The sequence below is a fragment of the Monodelphis domestica genome, chromosome 2, assembly GCF_027887165.1.
Source record: "Monodelphis domestica isolate mMonDom1 chromosome 2, mMonDom1.pri, whole genome shotgun sequence".
Lineage (NCBI taxonomy): Eukaryota > Metazoa > Chordata > Mammalia > Didelphimorphia > Didelphidae > Monodelphis > Monodelphis domestica.
The window spans coordinates 427,820,734-427,847,573 of NC_077228.1; the positions used below are offsets into that span (position 1 = coordinate 427,820,734).

Genomic DNA, 26,840 nt, shown 5'->3' on the forward strand with positions numbered 1-26,840 from the left:
TAAACTTCTTTGACACAGAAAGAAGGAAAGGAGTTGAGACAGGGAGGGAGAGAAGGAAGGGAAGAAAGGAAAAAAGGATTTATTAAGGATTTACTATATGTGGAGTGCTGTGCATAGAAAAGTGAGATAATACCTCCTCTTGAGGAGCTCATGTTCTAATGGGGGAGACAACAGATGAAAGGTATGATAACAGCAGAAAATAATAGCATCTAGGATTGTTGGGAGGATAAAATGAGATTGTGAATGGAAAATGTTTTGTAAACTTTTAAAGTGCTATATAAATGGTTGTGGTGATTGTTAGCCTTTTCCAACTTAAATAGGCTGGTTCTGAATACCAAACCTTTTTAGTAGGGCTCAATCTATCAGTGGTTATGTTCTCTTGAAGTGTGGTCTGTGAGAATCATCACAATACATCTTCCTTTTCTATCATATGTTCCTTTTCAATTTTTTTTATTTATTTGTTACTTTAAAGTGCTCAGTTCATTCCCTCCCTCCACCATTAGAAAAGGTATTATTGACAAAAAAATATATAAAAAGTTTATATAAAACTATGTTATTGCTTCTTGGCCTTTTGGCTAAGATCAAGTATAGAATATAAAACTATGTCTTACTTATTTCTAATTATCAGTTGTTTCTCTGGAGACAGACATACATAAGTGATTCTTCAAATAATATTTCTATTGCTATATATAATGTTTTCTTGGTTCTGCATCTTTCCCTCTTCCTACTTTTTCATAATGTTCTTCAGGCTTTTTATACCTGCTGTCTACAAAGATTTTTTATTTTATCCTGAATTTAATGAACACCAAAAAAAATACATTTCTGTTTACAAAGTAGAACAGAAAAATAGGAGTATATACAAAAATGTGAATCTTTTATATAGTTTGCTTTTTTATAAAATAAAATAATAAATGAATAGATTCAGCATGTTACATTCAAAATTATCCTGTACTCAGTCTTTTAAATATAATTTTGTGAGGAAAATGGAAGTTTTAGATGCAACAACAGTAATTGCCATGTTAAAATTAAAATTTGTTTCAGAGTTCACATTGGAGTTTTTGGAGATCATTTAGACCAATGTCTTTACTTTTTAAAAAATGTATTGATATATTTGGTATTTTGTTTAATCACTTTCATTTCTTAATTCATTTCTCACATCCCTTCAGAGAGCCATTTCTTGTAATAACAACAAAAAGAGGAAAACCAAATAGTTCAACAAAATTAGCCAACATATTAACCCTCTCTGCTTCTGTGATATTAACATTTCCACCAATCAATATCTGAAAATAAAGGAAAAAGGGGCATTCTTGTCCATTTTCTTCACTGCCATCAGTGTATGCAAATTAAGTTTTAATTTTTGTTGTAGTTCTTTTCATTTGCATCATTGTAATCATTGTATACATTATTTCCCTATTTCCAGTTATTTTACTTTGCATCTATTTGTATATTTTCCTGCCTCTCTGTGGATTCTCCATAATCCTCCTAATTCCTCAGGTGAGGCTGAGAGATAGTCTAGTTTTGTTAACAACACAATCAAAAACAAATGGAACTCAGTTTTCTATACTTAAACTCTATGACTTATTTCACTTCAACATCTCCATTCCTAAGACCCCCCCAATAGACCTGTCTTTATCTTTCTGTGTGTATACCCAAAAATCAAGCAAGAAAGGGATTGTCTAGGGGAAATTATTGTCACTGTTGAGCAATTACAGTTATATCTGACTCTTTGTGACTTCAAAGATACTAGAGTGGTTTATTGTTTCCTTCTTTAGCTCATTTTATGGATGAAGAAACTGAGGCAAACAGGGTTTAGGTGACTTACCCAGGGTCATGCAACTAGTACATATATGAGGTCAAATTTGAACTCAAGTCTTCCCAAAGCCCTTTCCATTTTGTCACCTAGCCCTCATGAAAGTTGAAGAGTTGCCTAGATGACCTTCGGAGATATTTTTAATCCCTAGGTTCCTTTAAAGCTTTTCTTTGTTTTATGATAGATTAATTTTGAAATAAAAATCCCAAAGCTAATATCATATACAATTAAAAAGTGAAGAAAATATTTAATTTTAGTTATAGAGATTATTTTGAAAAAGATTCATTTTTCCCCATCTTAAGTTAATGGAACTCCTGAAATCTATGAAGTAACCTTTGAAAAGGTGCATGGACCCCAGATTAAGACTCTAGTCTATTATGAGAAAGAACACTATCCACATCCAGAGAAAGAACTGTGGGAATAGAACACAGGGGGGAAAAATCCCAACAAAAAACACTTGCTTGATCACATGGTTTGATGGAGATACGATTGGGGATGTAGGCTAAATGGTCACTCTACTGCAAATATTAATAATATAGAAATAGGTCTTGACCAATGATACATGTAAAACTTAGTGGAATTGCTTGTTGGTTCCAGGAGAGGAGAGGGAGAAGGGGAAGGAAAGAACATGAATCATGTAAACATGGAAAAACACCCTAAAATAAATAAATAAAAGACTCCCTGGTTTAGTGGATAAAAGATCTGGCCTTGGTGTAAAGATTTGTGTTCAAGCTTTGTCTCCAATACATACTATAATGGTTTTGTGACTAGGGGCAAGTTGCTTAATGATTCAGTGCCCCAGGATCCTTTCTCAGACTCTAAAATGAGTTGTTAATCTGCATAAGTGGAGAAAGTTTCCACCCTGGAAGTTTTCTGTACTGGCAGAATTACAGCTCTAGAACCACCTGCTTGACCCCAAAATGAATTTAAATGAAATCAATCTTAATATAATTTTAGATATATAATATCATTTCTAAATGACTAGCAAGTTAGAAAGAAGATACGAGGTGTTTTTGGCTGGACTTTGGTTGCAGTTGTTACTGTACATTTTACTGCTTGTTAGTATTCTCTCCAAAATTTTGCACCCACACATGAATATATGGATCCAAATCTAGTCTGATGAGAGCAGAAGAATAACCTTCTTTTTAAGTCTCTTTTGCTAACACTAAAGGCTTGCCCCAGGGAGAAAATAGCTATTGATGCACAGCCCACTGAACGTATTAGATTATCTTCAAGGTCATTGTGTGGTTGTTTAAGTGGTAGATTATAATTATCCAAGAAATACTTTTTATGGAAGCCTGTATAATATGGTCATACTATCCTTCCTTTCTACCATTAAAAACTTTCTATCACCTTCATAGTTACAATCTCTCTCTCTCTCTCTCTCTCTCTCTCTCTCTCTCTCTCTCTCTGTATGTGTGTGTGTGTGTGTGTGTAACTTTTCTCCTCACCTTTGTCCTTTTAATTAATTTTAACCATATTTCACCCCTATAAAATTTTAATCAGAAGGCTCTCAGCAGTAATCTGCCTCAGGCTTCAAGACTTCATAGTATTTTATAAATCTAGGGACTACTGTTCCTTAAGTGAATCTGTGTCCTCAGTCAGAATTTTTTTTTTGTCAATTTCTATTCAATGTACTTTATTGAAGAAAGGAAAGAGCAACCTTTTTATAAGATGCTTCAGGATTTTTTGAGAGTGATTTAAAAAGATTTTTTTTAAGTAAGTCTGAAAATGTATATAAGAAATAGTGTGGCTAAGTGGGTAAACAAACTGGCTAAGGAGTCAGGAAGACCTGGGTTTTTTTGTCCCTCCCTTCTACATATTATCTGTGACCTTGGACAAGTAAGTCACTTAACATTTCTGTTTTAGGCTAATGACTGAGATTAGGTGGGGGCTTTTGACTGGTAGAGGGAGTTTTCTCACTGGAAGAAAAGTCTCATGTATATCAAAGAAAATATGTCTGATCAGAAATAAATTGAAACAGCAAGACATAGGGGAAGAAGCTCTAGACTAAAAAATTAAGAATCTTGAATCCTAGTCCCATTATTTCAGTTTGTGTGACCTTGGGCACATCAGTTTCACTTCTATGAGCCTCAGTTTTTTGAGCTCCAAAAACTGGTTGGACTAATTGATCTTGGATTAGACTTTGGGAGGTCCCTTCCAGTTCTAAAATTCTGTGATGCAATCATAGTAGTACTGATGACTATGGTAATTAAGATAATTTCCCATGGATAATTTTGTTAATAATAACTTTCTATCTAGATATTTGGTGAAATTTTGATTTTTATATCACACCTATAACCTGTCCATAAACTAAAAGTGGGGAGAGAGGGAACATTTTGGGAAAACCAGCCAACACAAGGACTTTTGACAACCCAGTATGCACAGTATCCCATACCTCTAGTTTCCCACTCTGGAATGAATGAAGCTTCTATCCATAGATCTCAAGTTAAATCTTTGGTACATAATAGGTATTCAATAAATACATATTGAATTGCTTTTTAAATATTTAACAGGTCAGTTTTTCTTTCCCAGCTACTAAAATCCTAGCTACTGAAAATTCAACCCTTGTCACAAAATTGTTACTTACTTTTTATATTCCACTGAAGCAGTAAGTACAAAATGTACTGTGAAACCCTGGCTCCAGGGTACATTATTCCATGTCCTGGATGAGAACACAGCATTTGGCAGAAGGGAAGATGCACAGTTAGGTGGTCAGTTTGCTTCCCATGAACCAGCGCTTCAAAGCATTAACTTTGGTCCACCTGCAGATCAGTCAATGGCCTCTTCCACCTGGTCCAGTCCAAGCCTGGAATTTGGTTATATCAGCTGATTTTCTGTTCATGCCAGATTAAATTTCTAATCAGTCTCAACTAGGAAGTCTATGGCATTTCACATGACTGCTGGGCCAGCTTCTGTTTGCCTGCACAATTTAGGAATCAAAATTAAACTTCATACTGTGTCATCTCCCCCTTTGCAAATTGATGAGAGAGGTTCTCCTTGGTTATAAAATATTGGCCCCTAGAATCACTTGGCTAGTATCTAGACAGGGAACTAGACAGAAAAGAGAAATAGTTTGCTCTTTTCCCCCCAGAGGTTTTCTGAAATGAATAAAGGAACTCTAGTGTCCTCTGCTGGCAAGCCAGGGAAATGTAAGTTATATCACCTAAGGGTCTGAATTCCTTCTCTTATTAGAATTTGGAGACAAGATTAAATAGAAATAGGGAAATCATCAGTATATGTGAAAATTTACTTAAAATAGGTAATATAACTAGAAGTTTGAAGGTTAGTATTAGACAGGAGTTTTAGCTTCTTTGGGATAAAAATAGTGATGCAGTGCTCATTTTGTAAAGCAGTTTAAACTCTTTAAATATTTTCTTTGGCATCAGACCATAGGGAGTTAGGAAAAACAACTGCCACAAAAACAATGCAAATGAAGGATGATGAGAATATATAAATATCAGCTTTTGAGAATAAACTATCAATAATTGTACATTTCCCCCTCAGGCTCTGACAGGTCCTTAAGTATTATCATTATAGCATATTGTTTGGGCTAGGCTATGCATACTTTCTTCAGGAAAAGAAAATCCTCTTTTAGAAAGAAAAAGTATTTTTAAAAATCCACATAAGTCAGTAGTTAAAGACAACTATACTTATAAAGTTGCTTCAGTAATCCTATCAGGCTATAGGAAAGTTCAAGAATGTATGAAAATGAATTTGGAAACTTTGTTTTGTATGGGCAGCTATAATAAGTTCATGTCATCCAACTGGGTTAACCATGGCCAATAAAAATAAACTGATTTGACACATCTTATGATAACCTTTTAGAAGTCCTTAATACAGTGGAGGGAAAAAAGTTATCTGTTTTTTACTGGGAAAATATCTGAAAAAGCTACTTCCCACCAACTTCTTAATACCATACTTTGCTTTTTTAAAAATACTAATGGTTATTTTGTTTTATTTTAGTAGATCTCGAATAACTTGGGTCTGAAAAATAATATTTACTTGTATTCTTAAGAACAAAATGTAATTTTTATTATAAATTTAATCATCAAACATTTAGTAGGTATTCATAATGGTTTTAAGAATAGCTTTAAGTCTTGAAAAGTGCTTTACATGTTATTTCATTTGAATCTCACAATAGCCAGGTGAATGAGGTACTATTATTATTACTACTAATATTCTATCCACATTTTACAGGTGAGGAAACTGAAGCTTTGTGAGGTAGTCACTTTCCTAGGGACCCAAAGCTAGTAATCATTGGAGGCAGGATTCAAACTCAGGTCTTCCTGATTGCAACGTATCAAATCTGCCACCTGGCTTCCTCCAAAGAAGAACAAAAATTTTAGACTGTCGATAGTTATTTGTTCATGTTCTGTACATTTCCAAATACAAAAAGGATGAATAAGATATGTTTCCAAATCCAGTTGTCCTTGAATGCTCACCTTTTAACTGTCTCTTTATTGGGTCCATTCCTTGCTCACTCTCTTTCCTCCCAGTTGACCATGGTTATCTTTCAAATTTTTATTCAGACAATCTGCTCTCTTTTCCCCATTCCCCAAAGAAATGCCATCTGCTGTATTCTTTGAGTGGAATACCATGTGACTTTCAGGGAGTGCATTCATGAATAGTGTCTAGTGCTCAGCCAAAAGTCAATCAAACCTAGGAAAGCATCAACTTGTGGTTAAATGCTGAAAGCCTCTTGCCTTCCTGGACACTGGCTTTTGGACCTTAAAAAGGAGCCAGACTCATCACATGGTAGGACTAGAGTCTTTCATTTTAGACCTGAAAGGTACCTTATAAGGCATCCAGTCTAATCTGATTTGTAATGAGAAGCTAAATAATTTGCCCAATGTCACATAGCCAAGAAGTATCTCGGGCATTATTTGAACCCACGTTGTTCTGACTCTTAAGTCCAATATCCTGTCTATTTTATAATGCTCTTTTTCATGGCTTTCCCCATTTAAAAATTTTTCTTTTTTATATACCTTAACACTTACAAATTCTACTTTCTGATTCAAATTTTCTGATCTTTCTCAAAGACTCTCACTTGCCTTGCTTCTAAAGTCCCATAAATCCTTCTGATTTGTGTTCTGTATCCCTTGACCTCTCTGTCCTCTTGTCTCTTTCAGGGGTTTCTGGAAGACCAATGTACCTGAGCTCTGGGTTTCTTCCTATCCCACTTGATAAAAGATCTTGTGTTATGTTAACTTTTAGCTCTTCTTTTCTGGCATGATCTGATTTTCCCTCTCCTTGGTTTTGTTACCCTTTGACTATAAGCATGCATGTGCCATTTTAGTTCTATTGAAATTGTTTAATCCCACCAGTCCTGTCCTTAAAGGACATTGTTTCTTATTTGCATTCATGTACATTTTCATTTGTATTTGACTTCTTTTCTAATAATTTTTATAGTAGTAATTCTTTTTTTTTAAAGATTATTTTTTATTATTATTCAAAAATTGTAGAACTGGAAAGAGTCTTAAAAATCACCTATCCCAGTTCACCTTCTTTAATATGCCTTGTGTACAGTGGCTACTCGGTCAACCTTCATTGGCCATGGAAACTGTGTGCCACAACTGGTATTTTAGCAGTGGTTTTCATGACTTTCAATAGGGGAAAGATGATGGTGCAAACTCACTAAGGTGCCTCTTCATTTCTCTCAGTGGCTAAAGATTTCCATTGATTAATCCATCTGGTTTATTTTTTTGTGTGTTTTAGGCTTCGTCTTCACAAATCAAATTCAGAAGAAGGCTCCATAGGTCAGTACCACCTGCTTGTTTTGACTCTGGCTATTGGTTTTTGCATTGTACATTGTTTGGTGTGGCAACATGCATTACGTTTATTACTCTTACTTTAATTTGAAATGTTACAATGTTGTAAGCAACCTCCAATCTCATTCCTCTAGTATGACATGGGGAAGAAATGAGTGGCAACTTAAAAGAAGGGTCTTTTGTTTAGACAGTCATTGCTATTTCTAGCTGAGGAACAGGCTGTCAAGGAGGCTCCAGTGTCTTTCCTGCATGTCACATAGCATTTTCAGTTTGAAGACTGGATGAAAAAAGTAAACTATGGGCTTGTAGAGCAACAGTGCATCCATTGCTGAGGCACTGGGAGAGTCAAGATCAAAAATCCTTCCCTTGCTGCTTTGGTCATGCCATGTAACTGCAGAATCCAAGACATAATTCCCCCCCCCCCCCAGAATGAATAAGTAATAGGCTGCCTCAAACCAACTCTCTTATCACCCACAACTTCCCTTTCTTTCTGCCATATTTCTTAAAGAGTAGCTGGAATGGATTACTGTTTTTTTTTCTTACCTGTTTAAAAATTTTTTATTTGGATAGTGGATTTTTAAAAAATTCTGACACAATACCTTCCATATTAGAATCAATATTATGTATTGATTCCAGGGCAGAAGAGCAGAAAAGGCTAGAAAATAGGAGGTAAATGACTTGCCCAGGGTCACACAGATAGGAAGTATCTAAGATTCAATATAAATCCAGGAGCTTCTCCTGTCTCTAGGGCTGAATCTCCACCTAGCTGCCACCAACATCACAAATTTAATGTAAATCTGACAGAACAGAATGGGGGCTCTAGGGATCTAATTCTTAGATATTTTGATCCCTGCCACAATATCATTCTCTTTGTATCTGAGTAACTATTGGCCATCCACCAGCAAGTAGTTATGTACTCTAAATAGATTGAGAGCAGGCATTATTTATGGTATAGGTGAGAACAATTTCCTTGAACCCACTCAGAGCCAGGCCTCAAGAAGCATGCCAAGATTTCTTGTGTTGGGACTAGTGAAAACAGTTGGTCTTCTCAGAGTCCATAAAATGTGTGAGCTATTCTGGTGCCTTTTCTCCTATTTATTTCTTTTAATAGATTTGCAATAACAGTAACGACTCAGTGGCACTATGTAGAGACCTCATCATTGGTGTTGTTCTGTCAGATACACTGACAGAGAAAAAAGGGAGAAACAAACAAAAAAAAGTTAGCCTTCTTTCTTCCCTCCCTCCCTCCCTCTTTCCTGCCCTCCTTCCCACCTTCCCACCTTCCCACCTAACCACCTAACCACCTTCCCACCTTCATTCCTTCCTTCCCTTCCTCCCTTCCTCCCTCCCTCCCTCCCTTCTTTTCTTCCTCCTTCCTTCCTTCCTTCCTTCCTTCCTTCCTTCCTTCCTTCCTTCCTTCCTTCCTTCCTTCCTTCCTTCCTTCCTTCCTTCCTTCCTTCCTTCCTTCCTTCCTTCCTTCCTTCCTTCCTTCCTTCCTTCCTTCCTTCCTTCCTTCCTTCCTTCCTTCTTTCCTTTTCTCCCTCTTTCCCTCCCTTCCACCCTTTCCTCCCTCTTTCCCTTCCACCAGCCTTCCCTCCTTGCCTCCTACTCTCCTTTCCCTCTCCCTTCCAAATCTAAATAATTGTGGCCAAATCTGAAAGAGGAAAACATAGCATAGCTAAGACCTGGATAGTCATGCTACCTAAACAAATTTCTAAGTATATGGAAAACTCTATCCATGTGAGTAAATCTCATATCCTTGCTTAACTCTCTGGTTCCTTTCTTATTTCCTGTTGATTTTAGTTTCCTTTAAACTGGTGTGTTTTCATTTACAGTGTATTTTCATTTCAAAATTAGGAGGGAAATCAACATTCTTTTTTTTTAAATCAAGCTTAGAGAGTTTTGAATTAGAATGAATCTACTTTTAATTTTCATGTATCTATTGTTGGTATCTTTTTTGTCCTTTTAGGAAAAGGGGATTGGAAAAAGAAAAATAAGTATTTCTGGCAGAACTTCCGCAAGAACCAGAAAGGAATAATGAGGCAGACTTCCAAAGGTACTATTGCATGAAAATTTTTTTTCCTATTCTCTCAAACATTGAAAAGTTTACTCCATAAGGTTCTGTGATGCACATGCACCCATATAAATAAGTTAAACTTTTAATTTGCTATCATCACTGCTCTAATACTTGGTCTCTGCATAACTTTGGTTCTAAAGAAAATTGGAAAGAGTAAAAAATATGCAAAGAATATTAATCCAAACACCGTGCTATGTAATTTATAAATAGTATCTCATTTGATCCTCACAACACCCCAGAGAGGTAGGGGCAATCATTATCCCCATATTACAGTTGAGGAAATTGGGGCAAAAAAGAGATTAAACAGTTTATGCAGGGTTACACAGCTAAGCAAGAATCTAAGATCAGATTTGAACTGGGGTCTTCTGGACTCCTGGGCTCATCCACTACCTTACCTAAGCTAGCCCAAGAGAAGTACAGTGACTTATCCAATGTCACATTGGTCGTAAGTAAAAGAAGCAAAACTTGAATCTAGTGCTCGGACTCTTAAATGCAGTCTTCTTTTGTGGAATTAAATTGCTTCCTCCTGATAACTTTGCCTGCATTTCCTCAACAGAGAAGAAATCAGATATTTTTCTGATGGTTCATGAGACCACCTATACTTTTGACATTTTCCTGGGAAAAGGAATAGCTTGCAGCCTGTTGCCTCTGGAAACTCTCTAAATACCTTATACCATGGAGATTTTCCCAGTCTGCCTTGTGAAGGCAATCCCACTGTTCTTTGCTTTATTTTGTCTTTTTCTTGTTTCCATAGTAAATACTCCATTTTGGCCTTGCTGTGTTATACTTTGTTACCACTACATTTGGAAATTAAGCAACTTTTCAGATTCCACCACAGCTGTCTTATGGGTGGTTTTGGTTAATGTCAAATGAAAATTTTAGCTTAATACTGTTTATGTGCCCACGATTTTCACTTACAAGTTGGAACTATAGAACCTTGGAAGTGCCTCTCTGCCCAGAAAGTTTATTTCTTAGTAAATTGAAGGGGAGTGAAACAATATGGCTATGTGGAACAGCACACCTGAATTTATTGACTGTGTTTGTGTGGTATATTTTTGAGATTGGCTCATAATTGTAGGAGTCATTCTTGTTCCAGACTTGGGGGGAAGGCTTGAACTGTCAAACCTTTTCTTCACAGTACCTGCCTAGTAGCATTCAAGAGTAAAAATCAGTTTCAGGGGAGAGCCCCGCATTATAAATGAATAGTAAAATCTTACCAGACCACACAGATGAAAACAACACAGGTCTTTGCTTCTTTTTGCCTACCTTCCACCCCCCCCACATAAGAGATGAAATGAGTAGTAAAATAAACATGATCAGTTATTCACAATTCTATATTCATTATTCCTTCTTGGTGTACAAGTGCATGGGGATTGAAGAGCACTTGGGTGGTAGCTGTGCACTGATGGAGAGCAAAATGGAAATGACAAAAGGAAATCATAGAGGGAGAACAGGTCCAGAACAACTGGCTTGAATTTGTCCCTACAAGTCTAAAACCAAACTCTTTCACCTTGCCTCTCTGCAGCAAGGGCAGCCCCTAGCTGGGAATCGTAATGACATCAGAAGTCAGTCAAGTTGGTATGAGAAAGACAGATTAAGGGGAGAAGGATATGTGATTGCAATATAGTCTTATTCCCAGGCTGTTTGTTAAAGCCAGCAACACACGTTCCCAGATGGATCCTTTCACACAATACTGACTCAAGGTGCAGCCCCTGCTTACATGGCTCAAATATATTAAAGATGACAGGAATCTGTTTGCAATGTCGGAAAGCTCTTTAAAAGTAACTCAACAAAGGAATTTGCTTCCCTGCTGCAATTCTGCTTTCAATATGGAGTTAGAAGCACCTAACCTATTATGGTAGAACCTTGTTTAGGAAACTAATGCCATTTTCATTTGGGTATGGGCAAGTGAGGTAGCCCAGTGCTTATCATAGTACTTGGCATATAGTAGGTGCATAATAAACATTAATTAATTGGCGTGGAAAACTCCTGGTAAGAAAGCTTTCTCTATGAGTGAAAATCAGCAACTCTTCTGTAACTTAGTTTTAGAGTTACCTGGATGCATTGGGAGGTTAAGGGAGTTAGTTTTCCAAGGTCACATTGCCAGTGTATGTCAGAAGCAGCTTTTTAATTCAGGTTATCCTGATTCCAAGGCTAGCTCTCTATCTATTGCACTTTGAGACTTTCATATATAAAATGTATGTGCAATATATAATATGTTATATAAAAATAAAATGTGTACTATATTATGTATAATATATATAATGTTATACAAATAGAAAATGTATAATATATTATGAATATAAAAATGTACCATATAAAACATATAATATATTATATAAATATGAAATATTATATAAACATAAATACAAAGCATAAAATATATAAATAAAAATAAAGATAATATAAAATGTATACTATATTATATAAGTATGAAATGTATAGTATATAAATGTATAATATATAAATATAAAATGTATAATATATTATGCATTATATATGTAACATGTTATATGCATCTAAAATGTATATTATATAAATATAAAATATATCCTATAATATGTATTATATATCACATAAATATAAAACCATAATATAAATGCATAATATATTATATAAATATGAAATTTATAATATATAAATATACAATGTATAATACAGTATATGTAAGATATAGTATATTATATAAGATGTGCAATATATTATAAATTACGTATAGCATATTGTATAAATATAAAAATGTATATATATATATATATACATACCTTCATTGTTTTTTTCTTTTTAAACACTTAATTCTGTCTTAGAATCAATACTAAGTATAAGTACCATGGTAGAAGAGCAGTAAGAGTTAGGCAGTTATAGTTAAATGACATGCTCAAGATCACACAGCTAGGAAGTGCCTGAAGTCAAATTTGAACCCAGGATCTCCCATCTCCAAGCCTGACTCTATCCACTGAGCCACTTAGCTATCTCTGTCCCTATATTATTAACAATAACTGATATTTATGTGTTGCTGTAGAGTAGTTGCATGGGTCCTCAAACCTTCTGGAACCAGATTAAAATTCATGGAAAACATTCAGTGAAATAAATAAAAATTAAAACACAATATAGATGATGTTAATTTGTAGTTTTCTAAGGCAATATGTGGCCTGTAGGGAATCTGATTCTATTTGAGTCAGTCATTGTAATAATTGCAGAGCAGGTAACCTTCACCATCTCATTTAAGGCTCACCACAGTCCTGTGAGATAGACATGATATAGGTATCATTCTCATTTAACAGATGGTAGATTAAAGGCTCAGGGAGATTAAATGGCTTTCCTATTGTTAGAGAGCTAATACGCAGTGGAGGTAGGATTTGAAGCTGAGCCTTTCAGATTTCCTATCCAGTACCCCAGACTTTAAACCATACTGAGTTTCTTATATGTGTGTGTTTATGTTTGTGTACATCTAATTACTTATAATATAGACATTTTACTGAATACAAAATGCTTCATCTGTAAGATTCATTTAATTTTCCTTTGTCCCACAAAGAATTCATTGAATTATTCTATATTTCTTTGTTCATTGAATAATTCACTGGTCTAATTTGTTCCACCATTCACCTCAGGATCATGTCCTTTCTCTATAGTTTCTGGGTGCTATAATTTGTCTCTTAGAAATCAAATTAAAAGAAGCTATGGGAAGCTAAGGCATACTATGATGGGGGGGGGCATGCATTTGGGGCATGGTCAAATTGGCAAACAAAAGCTCGCCCTCTACTATTTGTGTAAAGTTTCCTTGTGAGTCTCCTTCATGAAAGTTTCCAGCAGCCTAGAATCTTTCTTGTTTTATTTCTGCCTTTTAACTTTGTTCCCATGCTGTGATACGCTATTACTAAACTGTAATACAATACTGCCATCTCCCCCTCCCATTAACAATGCAAAGGGAAGCTGCTCCTCTCAACATTTGACTGCTGGGAGATGTTTGAACATTCAGGTCTTTTGACAATTTGTGATACCAAGTATGTATGTTTTTTATTTTTCCTCTGTCTTTTTTTCCCCCACCCAGGAGAAGATGTTGGTTATGTAGCAAGTGAGATAACAATGAGTGATGAAGAACGTATACAGCTAATGATGATGGTCAAAGAAAAGATGATCACTATTGAAGAAGCCCTTGCCAGGGTGAGATATTGGAGATGCGTGGCTTCCTATTATCTGATTTGCCCACCTTAAATCACCTTTGAATGTTGAAGGGATTAGACTATGTTGGTCAAGAGAGTATTTTGATGATATTTTGGCGTTGTCCAAGACCACTTTTATAAATAAAATAACAGTGAATCCATTTTACTTAGTTATTGCAACTGTTATAGGGAACTCTTTCTATGTTGATGATGATAATAATAGCAATAACAACAGTAATAGCATTTATAAGGGCTTTAAGGTTTACAAAGCACTTTATTTAAACCTTTACCTTGCCTTTTAGAATTAGTATTAATCATCAGCTTCAAAGTAGAAGAGCTTGGCTAGACAATTGGGGTTAAGTGACTTGCCCAGGGTCATACAACTGAGGCTAGATTTGAATCCAGAACTACCTGCCCCTGCAAAGCACTTTAAATATTATTTCATTTATCAGATTACTCACTTGTAAAAATGAACAATATGGAAATATGTTTTGCACTATAATACATGTATAACCCAGATTGAATTGCCTGCCAGCACTGGGAAGGTAAGGGGAAGGGGAAGAGAGAGAAAATTTTGGTCATGTAACTTGGGGAAACTTGTGTGGAAATTTGTTATTACATGTAATTGGTAAAATAATAATAATAAATAGAAATTCAGGAAAAAATAATAAATGTTATTTCATTTGATCTTCATAGTGACTATGAGCTAGTTGATATTATCTTCATTTTATAGTTGAGGAAACTAAGGCTGAGAGGGGTTAAATGACTTGTTCACAGTTACATCATTAGTAGACATTAATGGCAGGAATCAAATTTAGGTCTTCCTAACTCCAAGATCAGTGCCTTATCTACTATATTACTGAGTTGTCTAGCAATATAAGTTGATGCAATTATAGGTCCAGCCTCTATCTCTGTCCTCATTACAACTATGTCTTAACTTCTGAGGGGAAATATCCATGCACAATGTCTGACATATAACCAAAAATCAAACACTGGGCTAACCAATACATAAATCTCAGACTTTTTTAGTCTGCAGGGCACTTTGGAGGGTTAAAAAAAGAGTCCAAAGAATACCATGTACTTGCTTGGCATGGCAGAAAATATTTAAGCCAAATAAACAAAAGGAATGAGTAGTTCAAGATAATAATAACAGCAGCACCAACTAGCATTTATGAGTCCTTTATGGTCTGCAAAAGGTTTTACAGACATTATCTCATTTGAGATAATTATTATAGTCATTAAGTCACAACAGTATTAGAGGAATCATGGCATAAATATGAGTTGTACCAGATCTCCCAACAGACATGGCTGGAGATCTAACAGTCTAAAGGTTGTTTCCAAAGCTAGCTCCCTCCCTCCCTTCCTCCCTCCCTCCCTGCATCCCTCCCTTCCTCCCTCCCTCCCTCCCTTCCTTCCTTCCTTCCTTCCTTCCTTCCTTCCTTCCTTCCTTCCTTCCTTCCTTCCTTCCTTCCTTCCTTCCTTCCTTCCTTCCTTCCTTCCTTCCTTCCTTCCTTCCTTCCTTCCTTCCTCCCTTCCTTCCTGAGAGGAAGATAGTACCTGAGGGGCAGCTGGGTGTATTATGAGTGCCAGGCTTGGGTTTGGGATGCCTTGGGTTCAGATGTGGTCTCTGACACTTCCTACCTGTGTGACCCCGAGGAAGTCACTTAACCCTGTTTGCCTAGTCTACTCTTCTGTCTTAGAGTTGCTACCAAAGAGAAAGTAAAGGTTAAAATAAAAAGATAAAACCAGTACCCCAAAGGGAAGAGAAGGCTATTAACATTATGAGCTATCTTATCAATGTTTTCCTCTATATGGTTGTTCTATTTCACAAAACTAAACTTGATGAATGTTGCATCCAAATACATGAATATATATATTTTTTTAATTTTATTTGAAATCTCCAGTTAATCATCAATAATAGCCAGCACTTCTATGGTGCTTTTCAGGTTTTCAAAAATACATCTCATTTGATCATTCCAACAACCTTGAGAGTATTATTATAATCCCCATTTAACAGTTGAGAAAACTGAGGCAGACAGAGGTTAAGTGACCTGCCCTAGTTCACATAGTAAGTCCCTGAGGCTGGATTTAAATTACGGTCTTTCTAACACCATTTCTAGTGCTCTATCCAATGTGCCACCTGGCTGCCAAACATTTATTAACTATTCTCTGTGGGGATAGCAATATTTTTTTTTTTAAAGAAGCAATCCCTAGGATCATAGATAGAGAAGCTGAACTATATTGGGGATTTTCTAGTTGGATCTAGTCTAAAAAACTGGGAACTAGGAAAAATAGCTCATGTCCTTTGATTCCCAGATTCCATATTCTTCTCACTGTATGTCTTTCTCTTGTACTTCAAAACTCTCTCTGTGATTTTCATAGTGTGGGTGCTGAAAAAGATTGAAATATTTTACATTTGAAAATTATTTTTGTATATCTCATTACATATTTCCCAATTATATGTAAAAATAAATTTTAAACTCATTAATTTTTTTTTCATTCCCAATTCTCTCCCTTTTTCAGAAAACAAATATCTGATTTCAATTATACATGTAGGTCATCTGAAACATATATATGAATATTAGCCACTTTGGGGAAAAAATAAAATAAGTAAAGATAGTAAAAAGAACTGCTACAAATTGAAATTTTTGCATACCTCTAGCAAAAAGTCTTTTATGAGTTTGGCGGTCTCCTCTGTTCCTTCCCCCTCCGACCCCAAAACAAAGACCATCTGGTGACCAGTTTCCTGGTGTTGAGGCTCTCCAAACCTTGCTAGGCTGATCTTCTGAACAGTTTGCTCTCTTCCTCAAAATGTTCTGATTGTGGTAGACCTTGCTCAGCTTCTACTATACAGGCATGACCTCTGAGAACACAAAGTCACTACCAAACCCCATTGGTACATCAGAGGAGGACTTGAATGGAAGTGCAGCCTTCTTTTTATACTTGAATTAAGTGCCAAGGCTGAATTATCATTCTTGTTCCATGGCAACATGCGTGAAAATTTGCAAACACATCATACCAAAAAATCTTGTATTTAATGCAAAATCGTTCATCTAATTTGCCAAGATCTTTATATTTCAAGCTCGTCACTTCAGAAAACTATTTGTTGGCTTGAAAGGTATGCTGCAAGTTTTATAGTGAATGTAGTTGTCATTTCTTGTCCTCATTGTTTTCTAATAAAAATACTCTTTAAGTTTGTTATGCAATTATATTGAATCGGTGACCTGGAGTTTATACCAGGAAGAGATAAGATTTTGGAAATCTGTTTCAGGATTTTGTTGTTCAGAGATTATCATGGAACATTATTCAGTGTCTGCAAAGGGAGTGTGTGACCTGCCTGGGCAGTAGTCACTCAGCAGTCAGATTGTAGCTTACTTCTGAATTACTGTAGATTTTGTCTGGGCTTGTAATTTAACTTGAAAAGAAGAAGCTTTGATGTTGGATGTTGGAAAATAATGGAGAAGGTTCTCTGCCTTGAAACCAATACTTAGTATTGATTCTAAGACAGAAAGTAAGGGTTTAAAAAAGAGGAGGGGAAGCTAGGTGGTTCAGTGGATAGAGAGCTAGGTCTAGAGACAGGAGATCTTGGGTTCAAATGTGGTCTCAGACACTTCCTAGCTCTGTGACCCTGGGCCAGTCACTTAACCTCCATTGCCTAGTCCTTGCCACTCTTCTACCTTGGAACCAATACTTAGTACTGATGCTGAGATTCTAAGGAGTAGTTTTCTTAAAAAGAGAAAAGAAGATAATGAAGAAGAAAAGGTAGAGTTTTTTCAGAACAGAGACATTTCTGTATACATTACCAATCTGATTTTGGTTATACTCCACTGGGTGGGGAATGAATCTTCTTCTTAGTTTTAGAAACCATCTTCTCTGTTGCTATTTAGTAAATAGCTGTAGCATGGGGAGAAATGAGAAATTGATCTCTGACTGCTTGGTGTGTTGACCCTTGTTTCAAGTATCTTTTCATTGCAGCTCAAAGAATATGAAGCCCAGCACAGACAGTCAGGCACCTTGGATCCTGCAGACTGGCCAGATGGTTCCTATCCATCATTTGATGGTTCATCTAACTGCAATGTAAGTACTCTGACCTCTTTAAATACCTTGATCATTTTTAACAGAGAGACCTCTGAACTGTCATTGTATTAATTTGTTCATCATTGTTAGAAACTAAGAGTGTTGGGCTTGGAGTCAGGGAGATCGGAGTTCGAATCTTGCTACTGCCACTTACTAGCTCTGACTTAATCTCTCTTCCATTAATTTTTCTCATTAGTAAAGTGAGTGTAGTACTCGCCTCATGGTGTTGTGGTGGGACTCATGAGATAATATGTGTAAATGTTTTGCAACTTTATGGTTCTTTAGAATGTCAGTTATTCAGTTATAGCAATGATAATATCTTTGGCAAACATAAATCTTTTTTATTAGATATTTATTACTGATGCTTATTATCAGGGTGTTGAAAGAGGTTATTTCTGGAGAATACCTATTATAGAGTCCAGATGGAAGAGGGGATGGTGAGGTCCAGCACATTCTTCTGTTTCAGGATGATATTGTCTTGATTATTTCAAACCCAAGAAAGATGCATAGCTTCCTAGAAGAGATCCATAATCACTCAAAGGTGTTTGGTCTGTGTAGCCACATTAGAAAGACCAAGTAAATGAAAAATGTCTGGTGCTCAGATTTAACTATGCCTTTGAAACAACCCTCTACAGAGCATGTTTAACAGTATATTCAGGTATATACATATACACTTATACAACATCTATATACACCTTTCCATATATTGGGGGTTAGGGGTGCCTATGTCCCTGTGATCTGAAAAATCCAGATAAAGGTCTTTGGTTTTGGTGTTCTCTCTGCAAATTTTAATTTTGGACTTATTTTAATTTTAAAATGAAATTTTGTATATTTATTGTATTAAAAATAAAATATATGGATATCATATCATACTACACATATATTTTATGCATTACTGAGTTTCTAAACTTTTTCTGTGTGTTCTGCTGGCCTTTGCATGTTGTCTTTGCCTTCTGCAAAACTCCCCTCAAATTCCCATTTAATTTCTTATGCCAGCCTGAGATATATTGAAATCATAATGAGGAAAGGCATGATGTGAGAGGGATACTTGGATGTCTGGTATAGCCAGCAAGTTGAATTCCAAGTTGAATGAAGGAAGATAATTGGCTTTGGGCAAATTTGCAGAATTCTTTTGCTTTCTTTAAACTTTCAATGAAAGTGAAGGACACATCTTTTAAAATCACAACTTTCTACTAATATTGTTTTATTTATTTATTTGTTTGTTTGATTGATTTTTTAAAAAATCCTTCTTCAGTCTTGGAGTCAATACTGTATTGGTTCTAAGGCAGAAGAGTGGTAAGGGCTAAGCAATGGTAGTTAAGTGACTTGCCCAGGGTCACACAGCTAGGAAGTGTCTGATGTCAAATTTGAACCTAGGACCTCCCACCTCTAGGCCTGGTTCTCAATCTACAGAGCTACCCAGCTGCCCCCAATATTGTTTTATGACCTCAAGACTTAGAATACAACTGCCTCTCAAGAAATAAAGATGAACATTACATGGTGAATATAAACAGGCTGAATTAGGATTGCAGGAGGAACACGAAATTGAGGAATATGGAAGGAGAATGACATATAAAAGATATGTTTAAAGAATTTTATTATAGAAAGAGAAAATGGTCTGCTCACATGGCAAATTCAAGGTATAACTAATGGTTGACCAGAGTTTTTTTTTGTTGGTTTTTTTTTTTGGGAACCTCATAGTATCTGGAGAAAGCAAGGAAGGTCTCCGGCATGTTGGAAAGACCCCCTCTTATGAATTTTTGCTAGGACATGATCAGTACTTGCACAGGATAGGCAGGCATGGATAGACTGAAAGTTACACTATTGTAGGGAACTCTCAGAATGTCCTCTTAGATCATCCTTCCTCCACTCTCTCATTTGCCAGTCCATCTTCATATCTACATTAACCACAGTTCTTGCTTCTACGCAGAAATGCCTCATGACTCATTTTTTATTAAAACTCACACCTTCCATCTTTGAATCAATACTATGTATTGGTTCCAATTTGGAAGAGCAGTAAGGGCTAGGCAATGGGGGTTAAGTGACTTGACCAGAGTCACACAGCTAGGAAGTGTCTGAGGCCATGTTTGAACCCAGGACCTCCCATCTCTAAACTTGCCTCTCAATCTAATGAGCCACCTAGCTGCACACCTCCATGACTCCCTCTGTCTACCAAGTAAAATTCAAACTCCTCGGCCACCCAGCATTTAAGGACCTCTTCCAGTAGGTGCTACCATGTCTTTGAAACCATATCATGTGCTATCAATCTTCAGATAACAGAACCAAACTAGGCTGCTCCCTGATCTGACCATGTTTCTTCTCACCTTGCCTTTGCTCATATTGCTTTGTGGTCCTAGATTGTCCTCCTTCCTTCTCTTCAGTTGTTGAGTTATTACTTTTTTAAAGTCCTTCTCTAATGACACCTCCTGCACAATGCCTTCCTTATCCCTTTGCTCTTCAGTCATTTCAGTCATTGTGATCAGTCCCATTTACAGTTTTATTGGCAAAGAGAGTGGAGTGGTTCGCTATTTCCTCCTCCAGCTCATTTTAAAGATGAGGGAATTGAGGCAAAAGGGATTAAATATTTTGCCCAGGTTCATATAGCCAGCAAGTGTCTGAGGATGGATTTCAACTCTGGAAAAAGAGTCTTCCTGCCTCCAGACCTGACCTTCTATCCACTGTGCCACCTAGCTGATCCACAACCCTATTAGCCTTTATTTGCTCACCAGACTTCCAAAGACTTGGTTTTATACCTCAAATGCAGTTATATATATATATATATATATATATATATACATATATATATATATATATATATGTGTGTGTGTGTGTGTATGTATGTATGTATATATATGTATGTATGTATATGTATGTATGTATGTATGTATAAAGTGATTTAAGCATTATTTAAATATTGTAATTCTTACAGTATTTTTATTGCACTTTGCTGTTTTGTTCTATTTGAGTTTTTGTAATTTTTTCACTGGTTATCCTAGTGAGACATATGCAAAAATGGGAGGTCTTTCAGCCTAAAAGATATACCTTGAAATGTAAAGGTGGTGTTTTGTCTATAAAATGGATGCTACCCACTCCAGAAGGTGGCACTTGAATAGCTCTGTTACAAATGAAGAAGCCTGTTAGATAATGAACTCACCTTTAGGGAACACACTTAATTTACTTTTAGGGTACACACTACACTCATACCATTGTCAGGAACTATAATTCTGTAGAAGATTCCCCAAAGGAATATGGAAAATGAAATTTACTGAATTAGGAATGATTACCCCAGGACAGAGTGTGAAGTATCTTACTGAGGAAAGGGTCAGAGAACTGTCAAACCTGAAGAAGCCAAACCTTTCCCATCATCCTCCCTGAAGTATCTGTCTAGGTATTTTTTTTTTCACTGTAAACTCTATAAGGGCAAAGATAGGTTTTGTCTAAACCTTGTATGTAGTGTAGCCCTCACACACTTATTTGTAAACAATAGGTGCTTACTGCATATATGTTGAAACAATGTGATCCTTTCTTTTAAAAATGTGCTGTGGCTCTTCAAGGATGACTTTTCAAGATGTGGTTTGGAATTTTACCTCCCTATCCCTAGCATTCTGGCTGTCAATCCCCTCCTTCCCCCCCCCCTCCCCAGTCCACTGAAACTATTTTTCCAGGGTCCTACAAAACCAATTGTCAAATTTAATAGTTTTTTTGTGTTCTTTATGCTGTTTGACCTCTACAGATTTTGACACTTTGAATTACTCCCATGCTCTCTTCCTAGATATTTTCTCCTGTTTTTTTTTTTTGTTTTGTTTTGTTTTACTTCAGTGACTGTTCCTTCCAGATTTCTTGCTGATACATTTTCCATTTCCTACTTCCTAATTGTGGATATCCCCTAAGGCTTCTTTCTAGGTTTCCTTTTCTTCTTCTGTCTGTCTGATCTGTCCCCAAGTAATTTCAATCACTGCTCAATGATCACATCTGTGCAGGAAACTCCTAATTTGTTTAAATCCCTAATCTCTGTCCTGTTCTGTATGGCCCACTGTCTGTGGAACATGTCCACCTGGTACTATCTCATTAGTATATAATCTAAAATAGATCCAGATTATTCTATATTGGGACCCCTGGTAAAGTATTATAGTGAGACTAAAGATAAAATCATCAGAACTGCTTATCTTTTGTTTTATGAATTATATTTGATACATGGAGGAATACTATCCCTTATGTTTCATTTTTGATGTGAGTTGACACTAATCCCATGAGATGCCACATTCTCTTTGAAAATACAATAGGCATAACAAATGATTTTCAACAGCTACTCAGTTACACACAATATCTTTGGGGAAATTTTGATATTTAATCATGTTGTTAGTAGTTCACATGTAAAAGGTCACTCATACAGTTCAATTTTATAAATATCTACTGAGGATTCACTATGGGTAACTTTTGGGGTGCTAAAAAAGGAATAATATATATACCTTTTCATTTTGGACTAGCAACTTGTATTTAGCAAGTTTTCAGGCCCTTTATTTAATGATTGAGTGGCATTTCTTAGAATTTTTAAATTTTCTAGCTACCCACATTCCCAGATTCCCCAAATTGGACTACCACCCTGCCCCATCTATCAGAGATTTTAGGGAATTGGGATTAGAATCTGATCTAGTGAGTAGGAGTCTGAGAAATTTTGTCTTCTTTAATCTATTTATGGTTAACCTTAAAAGTTGTATTTGTTTGGTTTAGTTTTAGTTAGAAAATCAAATATTTGGGACCAAACAGAAATATATACACTATAGTTCATTTTTAGTATTTTCTTCCCTCCTGATTTCTTTGACATTAATATATGGACTTTATTGTTTTTCTTCATATGATATGTTTCATGCCTGAAATGCTCTCCCTCTTTTATCTTGGCTTCTGTGGGTTCCTTCAAGTCATGCTAAAAATCTCACATTTTATAGGAAACCTTTACCAGTCCTCCCTAATTATAGTTAATCTAGTTAATTATTTCCAGTTCATTTTGTTTATAAATAGTTGTTTGCATTTGCTATTGCCATTAAGTTGTGAGGTCCCTAAGAGCAGCAATTATCTTTTACCTTTCTTTGTATTCCCAGCATTTAGCATAGTCCCTGGCACATAATAGCTGCTTAATAAATATTTATTGCCTGGCTACCCTCAGCTTTCCTCTACTCTATTCCTCATACTGCCAGATTAATTAGTTTGGAAGAGCACATTTTCTCTCATGTCATTCTAATACCCAGAATCCTGCAATGGGTTACCATTGAGTAAAATTCAGCCTTTTCACTCTGCCATTTTTGGTCCCTCGCGATCTGGTATCAATTTACTTTTTCATTCTAAACTTCTACAACTCTACATGTTTACCTACTTAACCAACTTGCTTTCCCACCTTTATAGTTTTGTTCATGCTGTTCTCTTCACAAATAATGCCTTACCTCCCAGTTCTACCCATTTAAATCCTATCTTTCGATCTAGAATTTAGCTTAAACTTCACATTATTCTGGAAATGTTCCATCTTCCCTATAGCTGGATGTTTTGGGCATTTTCTTTAACAATATTTGTACCTGTTTTAAGGCTGTTATCATGTCTGTCTTAATATTAGACTTATTTATGGACTTGTCTCCCTAACATACTATAAGTTCCATCAGTTTAGAAACATTGTCTTATATATCACTGTATTGTTCACCATCTTGACTTCTTGCCATTGGAAAAAAAAATCCTAAACTGCAATATGTTCTAGTCCCCCTGGGGAAGATAAAAGTTATTCCCTTGATTTCCCATTAGACTTGAACAGAGGGTCATGAATTCTCTTGCTTGAAAAGGGAAGAAATAATAGCTGTATGTCACCCAGACTTTTGCTTATTTAGCTACTAGGTTTCTACTGTTATTTATTTACTTCCATTTATTTAGTAGAAAACTTATAGTTAAAACATAACTGGGAACATTTGGCTAACGTTGATAATTTGGATTTTCTTTATAGGGTCATAGGATGTAGAGCTGGAAGTATAACTCCTTTATCTTGAAGATGAGGAAAATGAGGCTTGAATAAGTTGGAAATTGCTCAAGATCTTAGAATGACTTCAAGCTTTTTAAAAACAAACTGTTACCTTCCCTTTTAGAATTGATACCTTGAATTGGTTCCAAGGCAGAAGAGTGGTAATGGCTAGGCAGTGGGGGTTAAGTGACTTGCCCAGGGTCATACAGCTAAGGAAGTATCTGAGGTCAGATTTGATCCAAGGATCTCCCATCTCTAAACCTGACTCTCAATCTACAGTCAACTAACTCTCTCCCTTACTAGAATTCTGTCTTAGGTAAAACTTTTAAGACAGAAGGGCAAAGACTAGGTATAAATGTGCTGAAGTGACTTGTCCAAGGTCACACAGCTAGGAAGTATCCTCAAGCTTCTCTTTTTCACTGTATAAAATTATTCTTTTTATGTAATTTTTTATTTTACCTTTTAAAATTAATAAGCATTTATTTTATTTCCCTTTATTTTCCCCCACTTGAAAATGAAAAGAAATGCACAAAATGAAAGGTGTCTATTGTAATGAACATATATAGTTAAGCAAACATCATCATATTGGCCATATATAAAACATATGTCCAATTCTGCATCTTGATTCAATCGCGTCTTTCAGGAGGTGTATAGTGTGTTTCAAAATTGTTTCTTTCAATTTATGGATACATCATTGCATTGATCAGAGTTCTTAAGTTTTTCAAAATTATATGGATTATGTCATTCTCTTGGTTCTGTTCACTTCACTATGCATCGGTTCACACATGCTTTTAAGTTCCTCTGAAACTATCTCATTAATCTTTTCTTAAGCTATAACAATATTACATTACATTCATATAGTATAATTTCTTTAGTCATTCCTAAGTTGAAAAAGATTCCTTTAGCTTCAAGAAGAATCTACTCTAAATATATTTTTGCATATGACCCGTTTCTTTCTCTGATCCCTTTGGGGTATAGACTTAGTAGTCATATCTTTAGGTCAAAGGGTATCCACGTTGGGACTTTAGGGGTATAATAGCTTCAGAATGTCTATAATAATTCACAGAAAAATGATAATATTTGGTGATAGAATTTCAGCCATTATGCTACATTTGGAATATGTAATACTTCTTTTGTGCTGTTTTGGCTGTAGCCTAATTCAGTATTTTCCTTCTGTTTTGGAGTACAAATAGTAGTTTGTCAGAGGCATCATAAGTTACCCACTCTTCCTATACATGCTCACTGGAATACTTTGGTCTTTGTTGCTGTAATGATATTAACTCCCAAATTTTTGCTGGTTCTCCTTAGGTCCAGGAGACTAAGATCTTACCATTTGTAAAAATAATGCCCCGGATACTAGCCTATGAGGCATCCCAGGACTGTGAAAATAATCAGATTAATGTGTCCATCATTTTCAATGTGCTTGTTGGATCATTTAATCCTGAACCCCAAAATACAACATACTGCAAACTCAGAACTTAAAAAATAATAATAATGTCAGACAAGTATAGTAAAAGACTAACAACAATCATATCTGGATAAAGAAAGAAAATAAGGGTGAGATTGTCCATCATAAGACTTGTAATTCTGATCTCCTAATATCCATACAGATGACATTGTCTTAATTGTGAGCCCTGCATCTCTTAGTCTTTGTCCCTGCTAAGAAAATATTTGCAATAAAACGTCACTAATTCAGGCTCCTAGGATGAAGGCTAATCTCATTCAGTAAAAAGTTCAAAAGTATTTTTAAGTTATTCAACATATACTTATGAAAACTTCTGTGAAAAGTATTTTTTATTATTGGTTCAGCAAATACTTCTTGGGTTCAAAATCGAATTAATTTCTTTCTCCTTCCTAACCCTTTTGTTGTCCTAATTTTTTTTAACTATTGTTACTTTCCAGTTGTCCAGGCATACAACTTAGGTTTTGTGTTATTCTTTACTCCTCATTCCCTAACCTCACTTAGCCAATAAGCAGTCAAGTCTTGTTGTTTCTGTCTTCCTAAAATCGCATCTATATGTCCCTTCCTCTCCTCTGAAACTGCCACCATTTTGGTGTGCAAGCTCTGATACCTACTTCTTGGTCTCTCTGCCTCAACGTTTTTCCCATTTCAGGCAATCTTCCATTCTCCTACCAAAGTGATCTTTTTAAAGTAATGATTTGACTATGTCACCTCTTCTGAATAAACTCCAGTGATTCCCTCTTATCTTCTGGATTGTGAAAGAAAATTCTTGGTTTTCTTTGTCTATTCTGAGTTTACACTTGTGAAAGGGGAATCTTTTATTTTCTTTGCCTAGTTGGAGTTAAAATATTGGTTAGCAATGACTTAAGTAGTCCTATTATAGACAGAATTAACTCTCCTTTGTTTACTTTTGAATTAATCAACAAAATCCCAATTATACCCATACTTAACCTTAAAGTAAGGGAAGTCCACAAACTCTTACTACAGGAGTTTGCACCTCTAAAAAGAAAGACATTGTTACTTAACCTTAAATGGGGGGAGGTCTGCAACTGATAACTCAGAAATCTGTGAATCCAAACTGGATGACAACTCAGAAATGTGTGAAACCTAGGAGGAGAGTTAACACCTTTGGAGGTGAGAAGTCAATCCCACAGACACTATCCTTGGACAGGGCTGGACAATTTGGAAACAGTGATTAGCCCCTGTGAGACAGGACAGGAGACCACCACAAAAGCCATGAAATCCTTCTGGTGTGGCAGTCTCCTGAAGTTAAGTCTCCTCGAGAATGTCTCCTGGAGATAGTCTTCAAGGGAACTTCACTGGAGACTGCCCTGTGGATCTGATTTCTGGACTACTTCTTTGGGTTAGTGAAAAGGCTGACTCCCTTGTCTACTTTATTGTTTCCCCTCTGCTTTGGAAAATAAACTTCTGACTTGAGATATAATAATTTCAGTGACCATGTTATTTCATATAATTTAAGGC

General features: G+C 35.9%; 1 protein-coding gene across 3 annotated transcripts in view; it reads left to right on the plus strand.

Moving 5' to 3' along the window:
* Positions 1 to 26,840, plus strand: part of SASH1 (SAM and SH3 domain containing 1) — a 391,591-nt gene that overhangs the window by 290,311 nt on the left and 74,440 nt on the right. For all 3 annotated transcript variants that reach the window (XM_056818913.1, XM_007484703.3, XM_056818914.1), the window contains 4 exons: positions 7,529 to 7,569; positions 9,551 to 9,637; positions 13,710 to 13,822; positions 17,797 to 17,898. In XM_056818913.1, the coding sequence (XP_056674891.1) occupies positions 7,529 to 7,569; positions 9,551 to 9,637; positions 13,710 to 13,822; positions 17,797 to 17,898 (343 nt within the window). The remainder of the gene's footprint in view (positions 1 to 7,528; positions 7,570 to 9,550; positions 9,638 to 13,709; positions 13,823 to 17,796; positions 17,899 to 26,840) is intronic.